The sequence below is a fragment of the Scyliorhinus torazame genome, chromosome 14, assembly GCF_047496885.1.
Source record: "Scyliorhinus torazame isolate Kashiwa2021f chromosome 14, sScyTor2.1, whole genome shotgun sequence".
In the NCBI taxonomy this organism is placed as follows: domain Eukaryota; kingdom Metazoa; phylum Chordata; class Chondrichthyes; order Carcharhiniformes; family Scyliorhinidae; genus Scyliorhinus; species Scyliorhinus torazame.
Genome location: NC_092720.1, coordinates 156099880 through 156116224, shown reverse-complemented (window position 1 = coordinate 156116224; position 16345 = coordinate 156099880). Strand labels below are relative to the sequence as shown.

General features: G+C 46.5%; 1 protein-coding gene across 7 annotated transcripts in view; it reads right to left on the bottom strand.

Annotated features, from left to right (window-relative positions):
- Positions 1-3323: 3323 nt before the first annotated feature.
- Positions 3324-16345, bottom strand: part of LOC140390101 (uncharacterized) — a 29736-nt gene continuing 16714 nt past the window's right edge. For all 7 annotated transcript variants that reach the window (XM_072475009.1, XM_072475012.1, XM_072475008.1 and 4 more), the window contains one exon: positions 3324-8200. In XM_072475009.1, the coding sequence (XP_072331110.1) occupies positions 7206-8168 (963 nt within the window). In that variant the 5' untranslated portion in view covers positions 8169-8200 and the 3' untranslated portion in view covers positions 3324-7205. The remainder of the gene's footprint in view (positions 8201-16345) is intronic.

Sequence of the window (16345 nt, the reverse complement as noted above, 5' to 3'; positions counted from 1 at the left end):
GGGTTATGGTGTTCGGGCAGAAAGTGGAGCTGAGTCCACAAAAGATCAGCCATGATCTCATTGAATGGTGGAGCAGGCTCGAGGGGCCAGGTGGCCCACTCCTGCTCCTAGTTCTTATGTTCTTATATCTACAAATTGGGTAACCAGCTTATTACAAGACCTACGCAAAATACAACATGACTGTACAAAAGACGTAAAATGGACATGGCTAGATTCAGATATTCAATGGTATGATGATGATATTTGGAGACAAGTTCAGACTGATAAACCAGCAGCACCACAAGCACTGATGCCTTTTCTGGCCCAACAAATCCATTCATGGGAACATCTATCACCTCAACAAATGATGGATCGGTTCCAGAGAAGTTGGTGAGGCAAAGTATTGTATAGTGGAGTAGGTTCAACAGGCTGAATGGCCTACTCCTGTCCTTAGGTCCCTGATATTAATTCAAACACATGAGAGTATGAACAAAATTCAGTATTTCACAGGGTGAAGGAATTCCAGGCACTTGCTTTACCCACGCCTGAACTGAACTCAGCCCTTTACTCTGAACTGTCATCAAAACACTTTCCGAGACTGAGCATTCGATTGTATTGAGTGATCAACTGATCAATGACTGATTCTACAGGATTAACTGCTCCTAACCCATTGCTGAGGATCTGGGAGGGGTAGGTGGGGTTGTTGTTACAGAACGGAAATACAACTTTGGCCTGTATTCAGAGAATGTTGGGGATGGTTGAACCAACGAGAGATAGGTCTCAAAACCTGGGGAGTCCCTCAGTCCCATATCTCCACCCTGTACCCACACAGAGCCACATTGGCATGGTGTCATATGAAGACCATAACATATAGGAGCACAATTAGGCCATTTGGCCCATCAAGTCTGCTCCACCATTCAATCATGGCTGAAAAGTTTCTCATTCCCATTCTCATGCATTCTCTCCCATTCTCCAGCCTTCTCTGTATAACTCCTGAATCCTTATTAATCAAGAGCTTTTTTAGCTCTGTCTTAAAGACACTCAGTGATTTGAACTCCACAGCTTTCTGCAGAAATGGGTTTCACAGATTCACCACCCTCTGGAAGAAGAAATTCCTCATCTCTGATTAAAAGGATTGTCCCTTCAGTCTGAGGCTGCGCCCTCGAGTTCTAGTTTCTCCTACCAGTGGAAACATCCTCTCCATCCACTCTATCCAGGCCTCTCAGTATGGAAACATCCTCTCCATCCACTCTATCCAGGCCTCTCAGTATGGAAACATCCTCTCCATCCACTCTATCCAGGCCTCTCAGTATGGAAACATCCTCTCCATCCACTCTATCCAGGCCTCTCAGTATGGAAACATCCTCTCCATCCACTCTATCCAGGCCTCTCAGTATGGAAACATCCTCTCCATCCACTCTATCCAGGCCTCTCAGTATGGAAACATCCTCTCCATCCACTCTATCCAGGCCTCTCAGTATGGAAACATCCTCTCCATCCACTCTATCCAGGCCTCTCAGTATGGAAACATCCTCTCCATCCACTCTATCCAGGCCTCTCAGTATGGAAACATCCTCTCCATCCACTCTATCCAGGCCTCTCAGTATGGAAACATCCTCTCCATCCACTCTATCCAGGCCTCTCAGTATGCCTAATGGTGTGCCTCAGGTGTCTGTGCTGGGACCACAACTTTTCACAATATACATTAACGATTTGGAAAAAAGAACTGAGGCCATTATTGTTAAGTTTGCAGATGATCCAAAGATCTCTAGAGGGACAGTGTTGAGAAAGTGGGGAGGCTGCTGAAGGGCTTGGACAGGCTAGGAGAGTGGGCAAAGTGGCAGATGGTATACAATGTGGAAAAGTGTGAGGTCGGAAGAATAGAGACTATTTACTGAGATGAGGAGGGATGTCCTCTCTTTAGAATTCTCTTCACCAGGGAGTGGTGGACGCTGGGCTGTGAAATATAGTCAAGCGGTTAGACAGGGGACGGGTAGATAGATATTATCGTTCAGGCAACAGCCATGGTTTTATTGAATGGCAGAACAGACGAGCGGAATTGAATGGCTGACTTGTGCTCCTTTGGATGACTGTGATTCTTCAGTTACTGCTCCACATAGGCGGACATAACAGACACAGCTGTCTCTCTCTTTCTTCATACTGTGTCCCTCTTACAACAGGAGCTCTGGGGATCTCCCTCCTGAATGAGCAAGTGTGTTTGTTCGCATGCGGGGGAGGGAATGTTTTCAGGAAAAATGGTTGTTTGGGTTCCAGAGATGGTGGAAGTCTGCCGGAAAGTCTTCGTAGATGGGGATAACATCATCATCGCTCAACCAAGTTCCCAACAAGGCCATGTAATTGATGCCAACATCCAGAATCACCTCATGGAGGGTGAAGGTCTTGTTCTGATGGAGGATGTGCACAGTTACAATGATAGCTAATCCGCCAGTCAGAAGCTTTTTCCCAGGATGGAAGAGTTAATTATTATGGGACATAGGTTTAAGGTGCGAGGGGCAAAGTTTAGAGATGTGCGAGGAAGTTTTTTTACACAGATAGCAGTGGGTGCCTGTGACTCACTGCCGGAGGAGGTGATGGAAGCAAGTACAATAGTGACGACTAAAGGGTAAATAAATGAATAGTATGGGAAAGAGGAATAAGGAATAAGTGCAGTAGGTTTTAGGTTAGACGTGCAGCATGGTCGGCGCAGGCTTGGAGGGCCAAAGGGCCAGTTACTGTGCTGTACTTTTCTTCGTTCTTTGCTAGAGGGGTCAAGGGTCAGAACTGACAGCAGTGAAGGGAAAGGGACAGAGGTGGAAAAGATGAGCTTCCCACCCCTGTCAGTGAAACTGCTGGATGGGAATGTTTGGGATGCTGCTCGTCAGTCGGCAGTGACGAGGACCTTGACGCACCCTGCGGAGGATGCTTCCAAATCCAAGTAGTCAAACCCAGGACAAAGAGTCAGAAGGTGAAGGAGCGCATCCAAAGATGTGTGGGTTAGGTGAATTGGCCATGCTAAATTGTCCTTAGTGTCAAAAAAAGGTGTGGTTACAGGGATGGGGTGGGCTTAAGTGGGGTGCTCTTTCCAAGTGCTGGTGCAGACTCGATGGGCCAATTGGTCTCCTTCTTCACTGTAAATTCTGAGTGTTGGGGGTAGGAATTTGACTGGGGCAGAGCAGTGGGGAAGAAATCAGGGGATTCATGGTGTCAGGAGTGAGGGGCAGAGGGATAACGAGGAAAGAAGATATAAAAGGACACGGGGTGAAGGATTGAGGTCAGGATGGCGCATGAATGGATAAAATGCTCAGACATGGTTATGTCACAAAACTGGGATAGATATTCTCCGATAATAAAGAGAGATAAACAGATTTAATAAATATCAAATAGATGGACATATCCATACAACTACAGAATTCTCAATAACACACTTGTTACATTATAACTAAAGTTAGTACCTTTTTTACTCAATATAATATTCAGCAGAGGATGAAGTAAGCAAGACTAACTACAGTGCTAGGAATACATTGATCTAATGACATAACACAGTACAACTAAAGAATCTACATTGTGTCTTCCTGGTGCAACACTCAGTTGGTTATCGCAAATCCACAACACAAATTTTCACAACCATTCATCTCCAACAAAATCTTAATTTTTTAAAAAGGGGTCATTAAGAAAGGGTCACAGAGTCTCGATTGACCATGTCTACCCTCACCAAGTCTGACGTATCCAGAACAGCAGTTAGTAACTAACAGGATGGTACCCAAAGCAGCATCTTCCGCAGCATCTCTGCAAAGGGATGATCGAGTGCTCACTGGTACCATCGAGGTCTTCCGTGCCTGCTGGGCACCACTGCATCTGGGGTTCTTCATCGACCCTTCTCATCACATTTTGGTTTAATTTTTAGGTTTAATTTGCTCTTTGTTTTTGTTTAAGGCAATTTCCATTTCAGGGTCTGCCCTTTTAATTTGTCCCTCAGTTTGCTTAATTTAGTTTAATTGCTTTCCATCAAAATAGTTGGTCCCCAAAGCAGGAGGGTACATGTCATAATGACACAGCAGAGTGCTCCGAGGAGACCACAGCACGAGAGCTGTTTCCATATCTGATGGTTGAGTCAGAGACAGTAGAAAAAGTACAACTGATCCCTTCAACTCAAAGGACTGAGTTACAGAGGTGAGCCCGGAGAGGTGATCTTAAAGAGAGGCATGCGATTGACTGATGTCAGTAGTTTCTGCATGTTTGATGGTCTCCAGGAGGGAAAAGGGATGCTGAAAACCCAAAAAGTTATGCATGAGACGAAGGCTCCCCTTGGTGGGACAGAGGAGGCGGGACGGATCGTACAGCACTGTGGAAAGATTGCGGGTGATGTCCACACAGCAAAGCAGAGCTGAGACCACAATCAGATTATATTCATAAAATCCACACAGTACAAATGGAAGCCATTTGGCTTCAAGTCAGCACCTAACCTCTGAAAGAGGCCCACACCCCCTAGCTCCACCTAACCTTTGGAAACCAAGGGGAAATTTAGCATAGCCAATTCATGTAACCTGCACATCTTTGGCATGTGGGAGGAAACCAGAGCACCCGGAGGAAACCCACTCAGATACAGGGAGAATGTGCGAACTCCACATGGACACCCTAGTTCAGAATTGAACCCGAGTCCCTGGAGGTGCAAGGCAGCAGTGCAAATCACCGCGCCTTCTGTTGAAAGGCAGGACAGGCTCAAAGGCCCTAATGGTCTACTCCAGCTCCCAAATCTTCCATTCTGATGTTAAAAGCAGAAATGAGAGGTAGTGAGATCGAGAGATTGGGGGAGATACTGGGGCCTTCCTTGGGAGCTGAAGACACCAAAGGCGGACTGATTAAAGTCAGGATTGCCCAAGAGGCCAGAATTTGAGGGTGCAGAGATCTCCCAGGGCTGTGGGACCGGAAGAGATTAGAGACAGGCGAGGCCATGGAGGTTTTGAAAACCTGGATGGGAGGCAACACAGGTCAGCAAGTGCAAGGGTGATAGGCAAACAGGACTTGGTGCAAAATAAGATACAGGCTGCAACATTCTGAATGGCCTCAAGTCCATGGAGGGGAGTCCTCGAGAGGCTGGCCAAGAAAACTTGGAATACATCAATTCTAGATGTGACAAAGACATGAAGGAGGGCTTCTGGATTTATTCAGCTCAGGTTGTGATAGAATTGGGCGATGTTACAGAGGTGGAAATGGTTTCAGTGATGGCATGAATTTGTGCTAGAAAGCTCATCTCCTGGTCAAAGGTTGCGAGCAGGTGGGGTCAGTCCTGACAGTTGGCAGGCGTAGCTGGGGGAACTGAGCTTAGAGCGGGGGTTTCCGCAAAATTCAATGACGGCAAATTTCTGTCAGCTAGTACTGGATGTTGGCCAAGCAGTCGGACAATTTATAGAGAGGGTAGCAGGTAATGAGAATTGTGGCTGGCTAGCTGTCTACTTGTTAAAACTAAAGTTGTGTTCTTGGATGATTTTGCCATGGGGCAGTAAAGGAACCAGGAGTGGAGAGAAAAGAGGAGGCAGGATGATGGGATGGGTAGAGGAAAAGGAGAACTACGAGCAGGCGATAGGCACATGTCTGGATCAACATGTGAACGGATATGGGAAACCTAAATTAGGCTCTCATCAGCGACAAACTGATGTCCAGGTGTTGGGATTAGGTGAACTGGGAAGAATGATGAAGGTAGGGCATTGGCAGGGAATTCCAACAGTCTGAATGTTTCCGGAGGCAACAGTGAAAGAGCTGCTGATGGCAACTAAGGGAGCCACATGGAGATATGTCAGTAAAGGCTGTGCACCCCTGGGAATCACAGTTGATGCAGAAAGGCAACGCCATCCTTTCCAGTTTCAAAACTCTGGCAGCTTAAGCCGTGACAAATCACTGAGAGAAATGCTGCTGTCCGAGATGTTGGTGGGAAAGGTTTGTGGAGTGAAACTAGAACTAGGGGGCATTGCCTCAAAATAAGGGGAGCAGACTTAGGACTGAGTTGAGGAGAAACTTCTTCACCCAAAGAGTTGTAAATCTGTGGAATTCCCTGCCCAGTGAAGCAATTCAGGCGACCTCGTTAAATGTTTTCAAGGCAAAGCTAGATCGATTTTTGAAGAGTAAAGGTATTAAGGTTTATAGTGAGTGGGAGGGTAATTGGAGCAGAGTCCACAAAAGATTGTTGAATGGCGGAGCAGGCTCGAGGGGCCAAATGGCCTACTCCTGCTCCGAGCCCATATGTTTTTATGTTCTCATGTGACTGAGGAAATGGAGCGTGGTCTCCCCCATCCCATCCAAATTAATTTGTGATCCCGCATCTCACCTTCTGCAGGTACAAATCCTAACTTATTTCTGCAGTTGAATCACAAACGAAACATTGATACGTCCTCCATAATGGAGCTACATTCTAGAGCTGATCATTCTACAGCTTCCTTATTGAGGATATAATGCTCTGCTGTATTTTTGGGAATGGTGGGTGGTGCAGGAGGTATATTTGAGTGACAGACTTTTAGGGTTTAGGGAAAACTACTCGAATGCCTGAAGTAGGACAGCACAGTGGTTAGCACTGATGCCTCAATATGCCAAGGACCCGGGTTTGATCCTGGCCCCGAGTCACTGTCCGTGTGGAGTTTGCACATCCTCCTCGTGTCTGCGTGGGTCTCGCCCCCACAGCGAAAGATATGCAGGGCAGGTGGATTGGCCACGCTAAATTGCCCCTTAATTGGTAAAAAAAAGAATTGGGTACTTTCAATTTAAAAAAGTGAATGTCTGAAGCAGAGCACACTGCAGGGCTAGGGAGCGAGCCATGCAGTGGTCTGGGGCTTCCTCATGCCAACACCCCCAAATAACATTAGCCGCAAACTCTGACAATTCATTGCATTTTACAGTACCGAAGAACAGCTTGTAAATTATACACATGCTTGCCAAAAGAGCAGTCACCATCACACTCCTCCGCATCTCCCTCCCACTGCTCACTAAAGAGCCGTCTACTCTGCGCCCCTTGCTCTGCCCACCTCCATGGGAAATTAACTTGGCTTCTGGTGTTAACCAGGAGCAACAAAATACATGGGGACTGCAAATCCTGTTCGACAGGGAGGTGATCCTGCGATTATAACTGTAATTACTTCATAAGGGCTGGAAAAGCTCCTGAATCACCAGAGTGAACCACTGAAACACGAAGCAACTTACTGCTTAAGCAAAAAGGCACAAACAACAATCGTCACAGTTCAACCCAGCGCAGTTGATATCTTCTCTTCAACGTGCTTTGCTTGATGCTGCAGCAGGTATCTGAAACTTTTAAATCTCTTTTTACACACGGTGCATTTGAAGGCCTTCTCGCCGGTGTGAATTTGCTGATGTTGCGTCAAGTTACTGGATGTGTAAAATCGCTTCTCGCACACAGAACACTCAAACGGCTTCTCCCCAGTGTGAATTTTTAAATGTTTGTTCAAGTTGCTCGAGGTGTGAAATCTCTTCCTGCACACAGTGCATTCAAACCTCTTCTCACCTGTGTGAATCCGCTGGTGCTCGATCAAGTAGCCCGATCGGTAAAATCGCTTCTGGCACACTCCGCACTCGAAGGGTTTCTCTCCAGTATGAATCTTCTGGTGCTGTGTCAGGAGGCTGGATGTGTAGAATCGTTTGGTGCACACAGCGCACTCAAAGGGTTTCTCCACCGCATGAATGTGCTGATGCTGGATTAAGTTGCTGGACGTATGAAATCGCTTCTCGCACACGGTGCACTGGAAGGGTTTCTCGCCCGTGTGAATTCGCTGATGTTTGCTCAGGTCGCAAGTGCGGTAAAATCTCTTGGCGCAGTCGGCGCATTTGAATGGTTTCTCTCCGGTATGGATTTTCTGATGCTGGATCAAATTGCTGGACGTGTGAAAACGCTTTGCGCACACAGTACATTCAAATGGCTTCTCGCCTGTGTGAAACCGTTGATGTTTGGTCACCTCGCTGGAGGTGAAAAAGCGCATCTTGCACACGGTACACTCAAACGGCTTGTCTCCTGTGTGGACGCGCAGGTGGGTGTCCAGCAGGCTGGGCCAGCGGAAACCCTTCCCACACACAGTGCACTGAAGGGTGTCCACTCCACGATACCCGGATGCTGGCTGATGGGCTCCAACAGGTTTTAGGGATTCACCCCCGTCGTTCCTGAATGCCTCGCTTTCATTCTTAACTTCCATCACAGTTCCTCAGCCCCAAGAGCACAGACAGTCTATCAAAGAATAAAAAAAGAAACAGTCATCAGGGAACATTGTTACATAGATCAGAGAGGACTCTCACCAGATTTTATAAGAGTTATAACTGAAAGCATTTCCCCATAAAACTCTGTTTACTTCCAGAATGCAGTGACATACTCTGTAGTGAACAAACCCTGCCTGACTGGACGGCACAGATCCTGTGAATTCCTGCTTCTGCGTGCCACAATCCTGGCGGGCTTCTGGCTCCGTACAGAGCCTGCAAACTCCAGTCTCTGTACGGTTGTAAGAGTACTTTTGTTTTATTTCCTTTGTTTCCATCCCTTTATTTTATGATTTTTGGTCTGTGGACCCACTATCGGGATTTGCCTTTAAGCAGAAGACTCAGTTGAAACAGCCTGCTTGTCAGCACCCTGTACTCCCAGGTCTTGTTTTTGGACAGCAGAGGCCAGACTCCTCAGCACCAGGTGAATCTTAGGGACCAAGTTGTGGAGGGAGTTTGTTGGATTGGTTAACTGGCAACCAGTGGGTTGGCCAGGGATGGTGATTTGTTCTTCCTGACAATGGTCAGTGATTAGTTCCTGTGTGATGCTTACTGAGAGAACTGGGCAGGAGCTTCTAGAACTTGGAAGTGATAGTAACGCTGTCTCTCTCTCGCTCTTTCCCTCTCTCTCCCCTGCTTGCTGAAATGAAAGAACTGCTCTATTGGTCTGAAGAAAGTGAGTTTTTAACTGTGAACCTTAAATAATGCTGAGATTTCAGAGAACGTAGACAACCTTGCCAGAGAAAACCATCCCATGCCTAGAAGGAACAATATCAAAATGAAAGCCTGAATTGCAAAAATAAATTGGCTGAAAAGTCATCCCAATGCATCAAAGATCCTGATCCTTTTACTTTTCTAAATACTTTAAATCCCTTTCCACCAACCTTTCCCCTCTGTTATTCGAAAGTGTGTGTGTGGACAGTTGGTTACATTCTCTGTCCATTTAATTATAACACTATATAAAGGCTACTTGTGTGAAGGTTACAAACCTAGTGACTGTAGTTTATTGACTCAACAAAGCACCTTGGGTATTTTAATTAAAATCTAATTTCACCTGTGTTGTAACTCTGGATCTGGAGCTGGAATTTACTGCGCATTAGCCCAGGGTATCATGACGTAGTTTGGGCGCTCGGTCCTGGGATCTTTGGAACAGTAGATAGTGACAGTAGATATTAAAGAGAGACCAGGTTTGTAATAGTATAACAGGGTGATTTTGGAAACTGCTGAAGCATATCTTCAGGATATTATTTTACAAGGGCTTCAAAAAGACATGTTAATTGAAGTGGTAAGTGAATTAAAAGTAAAGGTACCGATTTATGATGTATTAGTTACGCTCGAGTCTCTGAGAAACACAGGAGTGGACGAGCAAGTAGTCCAGGTCGTGTAGCATGAGAAGCAATTTCTAGTGGGGAAATCAATTTGGGGAGAATTTGGTTGCACTTCGGGCACGAGATGGACCTTTTTAAAAAATGGCTTTCATGTTCATTGTTCTTTGAAAAGGAAAATGAAATGAGAAAATTTGATGTGGAAATTGAAAGATTAGCAAGGGAAGAAAGGAAAAAGAGAGAGAGAGGGAGTAAAGGAATGCAGTTTTGAACAGTTACAGGGGAGAAAGCTTTGGAAATCAAAGAACAAAGACAATTACAGCCCGGAACAGTCCGCTGGCCCTCCACGCCTGCACTGACCATGCTGCCCGTCTCAGCTAAAGGCCCCGACCCTTCCGGCGACCATATCCCTCTATTCCCATCCTATTCATGTATTTGTCAAGACACCTCTTAAAAGTCACTTTCGTATTTGCTTCCACCACCTCCTCCAGCAGCAGGTTCCAGGCTCCCACCACACACTGTGTAAAAAATATGCCTCGTAGCACAGTGGAGGTGGCACGGTAACACAATGGATAGCACTGTTGCTTCACAGCGCCAGGGTTCAGGTTCGTTCAGGCTTGGGTCACTGTGTGTGGAGTCTTCACGTGGGTTTCTTCCGGGTGCTCCGGTTTCCTCCCACAGTCTAAGAATGTACAGGTTAGGTGGACTGTCCCTGCTAAATTGCCATTAGTGTCTATAAAAGGTTAGGTGGGGTTCCTGGATTACGGGGATAGGGTGGAGGTGTGGGTTTAGGTAAGGTGCCCTTTCCAAGAGCCGGTGGAGACTCGATGGGCCGAATGGCCTCCTTCTGCATTGTAAATTGTATGATTTAAACCTTGCCCCTCACATCTTAAACCTATGCTCTCCAGTAACCCTGGGAAAAAGCTTCTGACTATTCACTCTGTCCATGCCCCTCAATTTTGTAGACTTCTATCAGGTTGTCCCTCAACATCCGTCGTTCCAGTGAGAACAAACTATGTTTCTCCAACCTCTCCCCATAGCTACTGCCCTCCATACCAGGCACCATCCTGGTAAACCTATTCTGTACCCTCCCAAAGACTCCACATCCTTCTGGTAGTGTGGCGACCAGAATTGAACACTATATTCCAAGTGCAGCCTAACTAAGGTTCTTTACAGTTGCAACATGACTTGCCAATTTTTAAACTCAATGCCCGTTCCGATGAAGGCAAGCATGCCGTATGCCTCATGGACTACCTTCTGCACCTGCGTTGCCACTTTCTGTAACCTGTCTACCACTACACCCAGATCCCTCTTAACGGTTCTGCCATTTACTGTATATTTCCCATCTGTATTACACCTTCCAAAATGCATTACCTCAGATTTGTCCGGATTAAACTCCATCTGCTATTTCTCCTCCTAAGTCTCCAACCAATTTATATCCTGCTGCATCCTCTGACAGTCCTCATCGCTATCCGCAATTCCACCAACCTTTGTGTCGTCTGCAAACTTACGAATCAAACCAGTTACATTTTCCTCCAAATCATTAAAAAAAAAATGTTTTAGAGTACCCAATTCATTATTTCCAATTAAGGGGCAATTGTTTAGCGTGGCCAATCTACCTACCCTGCATATCGTTGGGTTGTGGGGCCAGTTCTGTATCCATCTTGCCAGCTCACCTCTGATCCTGCATTACTTCACCTTCTGTACCAGTCGGTCATGAGAGACAGTCAGAGGCCTTACTGAAATCCATGTGGACAACTTCCACTGCCCTACCTTCATCAATCATCTTCGTAACTTCCTCAAAAAGCTCGATCAAGTTAGTGAGGCACGACCTCCCCTTCACAAAACCATGTTGCCTCTCGCTAATTTGTCCACTTATTTCTAAGTGGGAGTAAATCCTGTCTCAGAGAATCCTCTCTAATATTTTGCCTACCACTGGCATAAGGCTCAGTGGGTTGCAATTACCTGGATTATCCTTGCTATCCTTCTTAAACAAAGAAACATTGGCTATTGTCCAGTCCTCTGGGACCTCCCCTGTAGCCAGTGAGGAGAGACAGATTTCTCTCAAGGCCCCAGCAATTTCCTCTCTTGCCTCTCTCAGTATTCTGGGATATATCCCATCAGGCCCTGGGGACTTATCTACCTTAATGTTTTTCCAAGACCACCAATACCTCCTCTTTCTTGATCTCAACATGACCCAAACTATCTACACACCCTTCCCCAGATTCATCATCCACCAAGTCCTTCTCTTTGGTGAATACTGACGCAAAGTACTCATTTAATACATTGCCCATTTCCTCTGACTTCACGCATAGATTCCCTTCCCTGTCCTTGAGTGGGCCAACCCTCTCCATGGCTACCCTCTTGCTCTTGATATATGTATAAAAAGCTTTGGGATTTTCCTTAATCATGCTAGCCAATGATTTTTCGTTACCCCTTTTAGCCTTCCTGACTCCTTGCTTAAGTCTCTTTTTACTTTCCTTGTATTCCACACTTGCTTTATGTGTTCCCAGCATCTTAGCCTTGACAAATGTTTCAAAGAACAAAGAACATTACAGCACAGGAACAGGCGCTTCGGCCCTCCAAGCCTGTCCCGGTCATACCAACCTTGGCCAAAACCCTCAGCACTTCTAAGTGCCGTAACCCTCTATACCCATCCTATCCAGGTATTTGTCAAGATGCCTTGTGAACGTCGTTAATGTATCTGCTTCCACAACCTCTGCTGGCAGCGTGTTCCAGTCACTCACCACGCTCTGTGTAAAAAAACCTGCCTCACACATCTCCTCTAAACTTTGCCCCACGGACCTTAAACCTATGCCCCCTCATGACTGACCCTCCACCCTGGGAAAGAGTGCCTGCTCATCCACTCTATCCATACCGGTCCTTTTTCTTTTTTTACTAGGCTCACAATATCTCTTTCTCCAAAGTCCCCAAAACTTTCCATACTTATCCTTCATCCTTACAGGAATGTGCTGGTCCGGGATTCCTATCAACTTACACTTGAAAGCCTCCCACATTTCTGTAATTAGCTTTACTCCAATTTAGCACCTTCACGTAAAGACTACACCTATCTTTATCCATCAATACCTTAATGCTTACTGAATTGTGGTCACTGTTCTCAAACTTCACCCCTACTGAAATATTAACACCCTGGCTCTTTCCCAATACCAGATCCAGTACAGCCTCTTCCCTAGTTCGACTATCTACATGCTGTTTCAAGAAGCCCTCCTGCTTGATCCTTACAAATTCTGCCCCATCCACGCCCCTAGCATGAAGTGAGTCCCAGTCAATCCAGGGGACGGTAAAATCACCCACCACAAGAACCCTGTTACTTTTACACCTTGCCAAAATCTGACGACATATTTGTTCCTCTATGGCTGCTGGGAGGCCTACAATAAAGACCCAACATTGTGACTAAATCCTTCCTATTCCTGAGCTCCAGCAAATATTGCCTCGCTGTATGAGCCCGACGAGGTATCCTCCCGAAGTATAGCTGTAATATTCTACTTAACCAGTCGTGCAACTCCCCCATCACTTTACGTCCCTCTCTCTCCCGCCCAAAACATCTGAATACTGGAACGTTTAGCTGCCAATGTTGTCCTTCCCTTAATTAAATCTCTGTAATGGGAACAATACCATTGTTCCAAGTACTGATCCAAGCTCTAAGTTTATCTGCTTTACCTGTTACACTTCTCGCATTGAAACAAATGCATTTCAGTCCACCACCCCCCTTGATCAGCAACCACTCCCTGTCTGCTCTCCCTCTGAGTCGAACTGTCTCTGATCTCTAGTTCCCCTTCAGTTAATTTACCTCTGCTTTGGTTCCAACCCCCCTAGACTAAATCCTCCCGTGCAACTCTGGCAAACCTCCCAGCCAGAATCATTGAACGTAGAATTTACAGTGCAGAAGGAGGCCATTCGGACCATCTAGTCTGCACAGGCCCTTGGAAAGAGCACCCCACTAAGCCCACAATTCCACCCCATCTCCGTAACCCAGTAACCCCACACCTAGGGCAATTTTATCATGGCCAATCTACCTAACCTGCACGTCTTTGGACTGTGGGAGGAAACCGGAGCACCCGGTGGAAACCCACGCAGACACGGGGCGAACGTGCAGACTTCGCACAGTGACCCAAGCTGGGAATCAAACCTGGGACCCTGGAGCTGCAAAGCAACAGTGCTAACCACTGTGCTAACGTGCCACCCAGTTTAGATGCAACCGTCCTTCTTGTACATGTCCCGCCTGCCCCGGAAGAGATCCCAATGATCCAGATATCTGTAACCCTCCCTCCTACACCAGCTGCTCAGCCACATGTTGATCTGTATTATCTTTCCATTTCTAGCCTCACTGGCACATGGCACAGGGAGTAATCCTGAGATCACAACCCTCGAGGTCCTGCTTTCTGGTTACTGCCTAACTCCCTGAACTCCTTCTGCAGGACCTCATCACTCTTCCTACCTATGTTGTTAGTACCAATTGTACAACCTCTGGCTGTTCACCCTCCCCCTTCAGGATGCCCCCTGCCCATTCAGAGACATCCTGAACCCTGACAACAGGAAGGCAACATACCATCCTGGAGTCTCTTTCACGTCCACAGAAGCACCTATTTGTATCACAAACTATAGAGTACCCTAGAACTATTGCTCTAGTACTCATTGTCCCTCCCTGCTTAACAACACAGCAAGCCGTGGTGCCCCTGCTCTAGCTGCTGCTGGTGTCCCCTGATAGGCCGTCTACCTCAACAATATCCAAAACGGTATGCTTGTTAGGGAGGGACGACCACAGGGGATTCCTGCACTGACTGCTTGCTCCTTCTAGTGGTCACCCACCTATCTTCCTGCAGCTTGGGTATCACCACGTCTCTAAAACTCCTTTCTATGGCGCTTTCCGCCATTTTCATGCTCCTTAGTGTATCCAACTGCTGCTCTAACCTATGCATGCAGTCTGTGAGGAGCTGCAACTGGGTGCACTTCCTACAGATGTATTCGTCCAAGACGCTGGAAGCGCCATGGATCTCCCACATCTCACAAGTGCCTCACTTAACCCCACAACCACCATTTCTGTCACCAATTGGGTAATGAACCGGGCTAGTGTTAGATTTGTTTGCGGGAGAGCACTTTGGAGATAGTGACCACAATTCAGTGTCATTCACTATTGCAACGGAGGGGGATAGGGCCATACGGCAGGGCAACTTTTATAATTGGGGGAGGAGTAATTATGATGCAATTAGGCAAGAATTAGGGAGAATAAAATGGGAACAGAAACTGTCAGGGAAAGGCACAAATGAAAAGTGGAGCTTGTTCAAGGAACAAATACTGTGTGTCCTTGATAGGTATGTCCCTGTCAGGCAGGGAAGAAATGGCTGTGTGAGGGAATCATGGTTCACAAAAGAGGTTGAATATCTTGTCAAGAGGAAAAAGGAAGTGTATGTAAGATTGAGAAAACAAGGTTCAGTTGGGTCCCTTGAGGGTTACAAGGTAGCAAGGAATGAGCTAAAAAAAAAGGGTTTAGGAGAGCCAGGAGGGGGCATAAGAAGTCCTTGGCAGGTCGGATCAAGGAAAATCCCAAGGCTTTTTGCTCTTATGTGAGAAATAAAAGAATGACCAGGGTGAGGTTAGGGCCGATCAAGGACAGTAGTGGAAACTTGTGCATGGAGTCAGAAGAGATCGGAGGTGTTGAATGAATTATTTTCTTCAGTTTCACCAAGGAGAGGGGCCATGTTTTTGAGGATGAGAGTGTGATACAGGCGGGTAGGCTGGAGGATGTAGATGTTCTGAGGAAGGATGTATTAGCAATTTTGAAAAACCTTAGGGTCGACAAGTCCCCTGGGCCAGATGGGATATATCCTAGGATTCTTTGGGAGGCAAGGGATGAGATTGCCGAGCCTTTGGCTTTGACCTTTGGGTCCTCATTGTCCACGGGGATTGTGCCAGAGGACTGGAGAGTGGCGAATGTTGTTCCTCTGTTCAAGAAAGGGAATAGGAATGACCCTGGTAATTATAGGCCGGTTAGTCTTATTTCGGTGGTCGGTATGTTAATGGAAAAGGTCCTGAAGGATCGGATTTATGACCATTTGGAAGGATGCAGCTGAATCCGGGATAGTCAACACGGATTTGTGAAGGGTAAGTCTTGCCTCACAAATTAGATTGAATTCTTTGAGGCGGTTACGAGATATGTAGATGAAGGTAGAGTAGTTGATGTCATATACATGGATTTTAGTAAAGCGTTTGATAAGGTTCCCCATGGTTGGCTCATGAAGAAAGTAAGGAGGTGTGGGATAGAGGGAAATTTGGCCAATTGAATAAGTAACTGGCTATCACATAGAAGATAGAGAGTGGTGGTGGATGGAAAATTTTCAGACTAGAGATCAGTTACCAGCGGTGTACCACAGGGATCAGTGCTGGGTCCTCTGCTACTTGTGATTTTTATCAATGACTTGGAGGAGTGGGCTGAAGGGTGGGTCAGTAAATTTGCTGATGACATCAAGATGGTGGAGTAGTGGATGAGGTGGAGGGATGTTGTAGGCTGCAAAGAGACACTGATAGGATGCAGAGCTGGGCCGAAAAATGGTAGATGGAGTTTAACCCTGATAAGTGACAGGTGATTCATTTTGGTAGGACAAATTTGAATGCAGATTACAGGGTCAACGGCAGGGTTCTGAGGAATGTGGAGGAACAGAGAGATCTTGGGGTTCATGTCCATCAATCTCTGAAGGTTGCCACTCAAGTGGACAGAGCCGTGAAGAAGGCCTATAGTGTGTTAGCGTTTATTAAGAGCCGTGGGGTTATGCTGC